The sequence below is a fragment of the Centruroides sculpturatus genome, unplaced genomic scaffold (genome assembly GCF_000671375.1).
Source record: "Centruroides sculpturatus isolate CEXI.00-Female unplaced genomic scaffold, Cexi_2.0 scaffold1179, whole genome shotgun sequence".
Lineage (NCBI taxonomy): Eukaryota > Metazoa > Arthropoda > Arachnida > Scorpiones > Buthidae > Centruroides > Centruroides sculpturatus.
In genome coordinates, this window is record NW_019385506.1 from 104,572 (window position 1) to 111,697 (window position 7,126).

The following is a 7,126-nucleotide window of genomic DNA, read 5'->3' on the forward strand; positions in this document are numbered from 1 at the left end:
GTGCGTCCCCACTGTTTCCTTTCTTCTCTTTGCTGGAATCAGAGACGAGCCGCCATTTTACCCACCATAGGTAACATTATCAAATTGTGCAGTCTAAAGATTGGTGACACTGAATTTCATAGCAATTGGTTTCTGCGACAAGAACACATATTTGTGGTACATTTATTTGTGGCAAAGATCTTATTTTCACTTTACCGAGTGCCTAGTAGGTAATGTGCGGATTACCTAGATACTCTGCACATTATCTAGGTAATTTGAGAAATGGAACAATTTTCACAACTTTAACGGATCACGCTAGTTAATCTGCAGATTAACGAGTTTCGAGCTTTAGCGGTAACATAGATATAACCATATTTATCGATCATTTACTAGTTATATAAATAACAACAACTCAAAGCCCGAATAGCCCGATATTTAGGCGATCGTTTGGTAATTTAATATATACTATTCGGGCTTTGAGTTGTTGTTATATATATATACCTCGCCGTGTGTTACGTTAGCTGGCTGAGTGCCATTGGGGTCGTGGGCGATGGAGTCGTCCCCAGTCAGTGATGTGTTTAACCGAGTAAGGTTATATCTAATCTAATATACTTCTGGAAGCGAAGACTCGCTCGGGGTCCGGGTGGCGTGGCTGGCAAGCGGAGGTTGCGGGTTCAGGCCCCGTCCCGGGCCAGTTCTTTTATTCCAGAAGATTCTAAAATTTATTTAATTTATTTATTTAATTTTAATTATTAATTTTCTTAAGAGATGGCGCCTAACGCCTACCTCTAATGCCAAATTACTTTATTCCAATCATTTAATTATAGCCCGATATTTAGGCGATCGTTTGGTAATTTAGTTATATTTAAATTAAATTAATTTTTTTGAAAGCAAACCTCGGAAGACTGTCTGGGTAATCTATCTGCACGGAAACCCAGAAGTTGTGGGTTCGAGTTCCGCTCTGGATCAATATTTTCTTCCAGAATATTCGAAATTAAATGTTTTTATTTCTGATTATTAAATTTAACACAGACAGCGGCTTAACTTCCTATCTCTAACTAAATTTCTTAATAACATACTGTATAGGGCTACAATAATAAGAATCCAAGTGTATCATTTCATTAATAATGTCTATCCGGTTGAATTCTACATGTAATTACAATGATTAACAGACTATTCAGAAATTTCAGAAATTTAAAATATTTACGAGGTAGAGTCAAAATGCTTCAAACTTTTAATACAAGCTTTATTACACAATAGACAGATGACAGATGACCCATGAATTCCTCATTTGCCTATGCTTCATATATACTGGAAGTCTTTTATCGTATAAAGAACCACGTGATATTGAATTTAACACTATATTTTGCTAAAATTGCATTATAATATATATATATATATATATTTCAATTTGAAGATAAACAAAATAAAGGTTCTTATTAGTTAGAATTATTTCATTAATTTTTATGCAGCGTAAACAAAAGGAAAAAAAAACGTTCATAATTTGGAGTTAAAATTAAAATAATCAATTTAAAATTGAATTCAAATATATAATAAGGCTGTAAATTAAAAATTGTAAAGATTTTTTTGTAAATACTATATATGTATTACATAGGTCTAATTACCACATCATCGCACAATTATTTTTGTTAGGATACTTTCAGATAAGTATGAAACTTGTACGATTTACACTTTTAGAACAAAAAAAATTATCATCTTTAATATTTAGTGAAAGTGAAGATTTCACTTTCTAGAAGCTCCTCAACAACACGAGTCTAATGTGCCCTGGAGTTATCATTCATAAAAACGAAGTCTTCACCAATGACACCTCAGAACAGATACGCGGGAAGGAACACTTGTTGACACTAGCGATCTCCTGTAACAGTACTTCCTTCGGAAATTTGGAGCTCAGACCACCCGTTCATCATAATATCTCTCCAAACAAACACACCAGGGGCCGTATTCTGGTCACCGTCTCTGGTCTCTCGTCTCTCACAAGCCAGTCGCTGATTGGCTAATCCAAATGATTAGCCAATCAGCGACTGGCTTGTGAGAGACGAGAGACCAGAGACGGTGACCAGAATACGGCCCCAGGACCATCATAAGGGTCTCTTTTCACGGATAAAACCGTGCGACCTCTTCTTATTAACAACTGGCATTGGGAATCACTTGTAATACTGAAACGACTCATCTGTAAAGAAGACGTGATTCCATTGATGAGATGTCCAGTCTTTGTGTTTCTTACGCTAGTCTAAAGATGCTTGCCGATGGGCAGTTGTCATGGGATGCAGTGTTTAGGACAGTACTGTATGTGAATAGGCCACCTTTATGAAGGCATCTGGCCACATTAAACTGCGACACTTTTTGTCCCATTGTCGTACGCAGCTGATGAGCAATGTTGCCTGCTGACTGGTATCGATTTCTTTTCTCCTGCAGGACATATATCAGTCATCCATTGGCATTGTTTTTTTTTACGACCACAACCAACCTTTCTTACAGCTGTACCTGTGGTTTGGAAGGCTTTCCATGCTCGTAAAACAACACTTTTGTTAATTCCAAACTCTTGGGCTACCCTCGTCACACTACGCCCACCTCAAGCTTGCCGATCATTCTACCACGTGTAAAGTCATCCAGATGATTTCTTCTAGTCATATTGCACGTACAAACTTGAACTTGCAGCAAATATTTTTAATAGCGTCTTTTGTCCTTCTTTTTATTGTAATTTTGCACTGCGCGCGCTGACTGCACACGTTTTTCGTGTCCTCACGTCACCCGTGAAGTCTTCTTCCTGATATTTGCATACGAATCACTTTTCTACTAAATTGGGTGTTCATTGTACTGATCGAAAAAGCCCTTTGCTACAGTTTCACGGCTCTCTGCTTAAAAATTACATTGTTGCTTAAGTTTTGCACGCCAGTGTATTTATTCTTTACTGTAATTTCGTTTATAAATGATGTCCAAAGAAAAATGTTTTTATTAACATATACCATTAAAATCTGATTAAAAACAAGATTTTTATCCATATTAATCTTCATTTCATGTTTTTCTTGAGCAATTAGCAAGGATATGAACAGTTAGTCAGTTCAAGGCATCTATAATTCCATTATTCCTATCATAAGTGGTTGTAAGTTTGTGCATATTTCCATTATGTTTATTTAAATTATATTGACTTGAAAATATTTTTTCACATACTGCGCAGGACATAGTATGCATGACACAGTACACTTTAATCTAGCAACAACAATGACAATGATAACAGAACCTATCTTTTACTTCCAGTATATATGGCTCATGTGCAATTGACGGAATTCTTGGGTCATTTAACACTCGTCAAAAAGAGTCTTATTCAGCTACACACTTCTGTCAGCATCCATATTGTCAAAGCAATCCTGGAAGCCGTATTTTTATGATGTCCCGAGAGAGCTTTCGTCTCTGCGACTTCTACCTTGCTTTTAACCGGTCGTTTCTTGTTCACAAATATTTCACAAGAAAGGACAATATTTTCACAACTTTCTTTCTCCCTGAGCGTGTCTCCAAAAATTTTATCTGTTTCCTAAAATAAAAGAATGACTTAAAGATTGCACGTTTATTTTTAAAATGTAAATTAGTACTTTAAAATATGAGCTTTTGAAGTTTACCATTCCTCATAATTAGATTTGTCTTTAAAAATTTAATAATATTTTTAGGTGTATGATGCTATCCAAGATGAAGAAGTGGGAAAACAGTTGCAAACTGTGGCAAAAGGAGAGAGAGATGATGTTGCCATTATAGAATTTTCTGCAGCATCTTGTGCCATTATGGAGAATGCTGGACATGTTACTGTTACTATTCTTCGTCACGGAAAAATAGATAACGGAGTATCTTGCATGTATGTTAATTAATATTTTAATGGTCTAGTGTTTTCGAGGCTATCATCAGGTTCGATCTGTATAAATATTGGTGGGACGAGCAAATGATAATGAGTAAGAAAAATTTCTCATTGTCGGGTTTTCAGTAAAAAATAAGATACATTTATCGTGTATGCATTGTACGGTAAGGACAAAGTGTAAGGTTCGTAGAAAAGCTTTTCTAAGAATATTTCCAAGCCTTTCACACACAAGGGTAAACGGATTGGGGCGTGAGGTATAAGTTTATGGAACTAAGGGGCTCGAAAAAGTTTGAATATCACTATTCTAAACGTTCAAATAATTTTTCCTTCAGTTATTAAGTAAAAAACCGAAACTTAGTATTAAGTTATTTTATTTAAAATTCTTCAATTTTTAAATTTTCTGTTTTAAATTAATTGTTGTTATATAGTAAGAAGTAATTTTTTGTTGGATTGTTCGATAGATTTGAAACAATAGATGGGACTGCAATAGCGGGAGAAGATTACATAGAAAAGAAAGAATTGGTAGTTTTCAAATCAAATGAAACAGAGAAGAATGTTTTTGTAGAGATAATTGATGATAATCAATGGGAACCAGACGAAACTTTCTTCTTAAAATTAAGTTTGTGCGAAGAAAAAATCGAAGATGTTGCTTTAGGAAGAACTTGTATCATGGAAATTATTATTTTGAATGATGACAGTGCGCTAGCATTTTATTTTAAACCTTACATTAATTATACTGTATTAATTTTAATTATAAGTAAATTTAACACTTTTATAAATATTGTAGCTCCCGGCATTTTAGAATTTAAACAAAGAGGTATTATTGTGAAGGAGAATGCTGGCACTGTTTTAATACCTGTTGTAAGAAAACATGGCGCGGATGGCGATGTCTCTTGTAAATGGAGAACAATTAATAAATCTGCTTTCAATGAAAAAGATTTTACTGGAGGACGTGGAAAACTTGTTTTTCAACACGCAGAAGTGGAGAAAAATATCGAAATTTCTATTATAGACGACTTTGAAGCAAAAAAAGATAAACAATTTGAAATTGTACTTTACAAACCGAAAAGAGGAGCTGTAATTGGCCAAATTAATAGAACAATAATTACCATAACCAATGATGATGGTAAGCAAAAATAATATTTATTAAAACAATTTTTAATAAATAATATCGTCTATTATTATTTTTCAGAATTTCAGAATGTTGTTCAGAAACTAATGAGGTTAACTAATACGAATTTACATTCTCTTCAACTGCAATCAGAAACGTGGATTGAACAACTCAAAGATGCTATGAATGTTAATGGAGGAGATTTAGAAAATGCAATTCTGATTGATTATATTTTACATTTTGTCACTTTTGGCTGGAAAGTAGGTTATTTACTTTTTTAAAGAAATTCTCTATTTTAGATCCCCGTTTAAAACAGGCTTGAAGACATATTTTATTCAACTATCAGTATATTACTTCTTTTAGGTTATATTTGCTCTCGTTCCTCCAACATCTATACTTGGAGGATGGTTAACATTTTTTGTATCTTTGCTTGCTATTGGAATATTAACAGCGATTATTGGAGACATGGCATCTATTTTTGGCTGCTTAGTTGGATTGCCTGACACTATAACGGCTATTACATTTGTGGCTCTCGGAACATCACTACCAGATTTATTTGCATCAAGAGCTGCAGCCGTGCAGGAAAGATATGCTGATAACGCTATTGGTAATATTACTGGAAGCAATTCAGTCAATGTGTTTTTAGGAGTGGGACTTCCATGGGTGATTGCATCTTTCTATTGGACATCACAAGTATGGTTTTATTCTAAATATTTTATTTATAACTTAACTATATTAAATGTTCGCGAAATAATTCAGTCAACTACTAAATTGAAGACACCAATTAAATATTCATAAAAATTAATTTAAAAACTTTATAGACTTAGTAAAGGATAGAATTTGAGATAAAATATATGTATCAATTAAAATCTTAATTTGAGAATAATTTTCCACTTTTATTTCAGGGAAAGAATTTTCAAGTGGAGGCTGGAACTTTGGGATTTAGCGTTGGAATTTATTCAATAATTGCTTTCGTTTGCATAATTTTACTATTGACAAGAAGATGTATAAATAAATGTGGGGGTGGAGAATTAGGAGGACCAACTTGTTTAGCCAATCTCTCTGCAATTTTCATAGTTCTTCTTTGGATTATATATATAATCTTATCCTCACTTAATGCTTATGATGTATTTAAGAAAAAAACAAACGAATTCTTGTAAAATAATTTTAAAAAAATTTTAATAATGATTTCTAAATTCTTCGTAGAATGATATATAATCTGAAAAAAAATGTAATGTGTGAATTATTTCGATACAAATAAGATTAAACTATCTTTATGAGAATTTATATGCATACCAAAAATAAACTAAAACATTAAATACGAAGAACTATATCTGAAAATGATATACAGTATTTGTTTAAATTTAAAACTAAAAAATATTCTTACGTTTCGTTTTGAAAAACTGTATTATAAAAATTTTTGTATTGTAAAATTGTAGCTCAAGGAAATGAATTGTGTCTGTTAATCTGTCTTCCCTTAATCTCGAGAACGGAATTAGATAGATGAAAATCAAAAGAGATATGGAAAGCTTAGGGGAAGGAGACTCCGATTAACTATATAAGAACTTCCGATGCAAACTGAAAGTCACGTTATTTCAACTAAAATATTTATCCCCAGAAAGGAGTTAATAGATGACCAACACAACTCTATTATTAAAAGAAAAGTATGATGTACAAGGACAAGACACTGCATTACTAATTTGAAGCAGACATCATATATTTTAAATTAAATAAATTAATAAAAATATGATTAAAAATTGCAGCCCGGCATTGTGACGATGTTTTCAATTCAAAAGTTTTCTCATGAATTTTCTTCGAAATTTGATAGATCAGTGGTCCCCAACCCCCGGGCCGCGGACCGGTACCGGTCCGTGGATCAAACGGTACCGGGCCGCCCAAGGAACATTAAATTATTTCCACTTTATTTACTATGGTGTATTTCCTCGGGTTTGTGCGACTTTTAATGGACGACGGAACAACAGAATAAACTGGACATAAGAAACACACTTCGGGTGTCATTGTCTCCTATACCCCCAGAGGGAACCGTCTCGTTGCAATGAAACAAGCTCAGGGTTCTCATTGATTTAGCGTTCTAGTGAGTTAAAATGTTAAATCACATTATATTCATTTTTTGGTGTAACTGTATTTTATGTTGAAGGCATGTTTAA

At 33.5% G+C, this 7,126-nt stretch overlaps 1 protein-coding gene across 8 annotated transcripts in view; it reads left to right on the forward strand.

Annotated features, from left to right (window-relative positions):
• The window catches only part of LOC111639646 (sodium/calcium exchanger 3-like), a 15,362-nt gene extending 9,068 nt beyond the window's left edge, over nt 1-6,294 (forward strand). For 2 of the 8 annotated variants that reach the window (XM_023385549.1, XM_023385550.1), the window contains exons 7-12: nt 3,666-3,847; nt 4,309-4,544; nt 4,635-4,973; nt 5,040-5,218; nt 5,322-5,651; nt 5,864-6,294. In XM_023385549.1, the coding sequence (XP_023241317.1) occupies nt 3,666-3,847; nt 4,309-4,544; nt 4,635-4,973; nt 5,040-5,218; nt 5,322-5,651; nt 5,864-6,118 (1,521 nt within the window). In that variant the 3' untranslated portion in view covers nt 6,119-6,294. The remainder of the gene's footprint in view (nt 1-3,665; nt 3,848-4,308; nt 4,545-4,634; nt 4,974-5,039; nt 5,219-5,321; nt 5,652-5,863) is intronic. The other 6 variants (XM_023385557.1, XM_023385556.1, XM_023385552.1 and 3 more) reach the window with 3 other exon arrangements.
• Nucleotides 6,295-7,126: the final 832 nt, after the last annotated feature.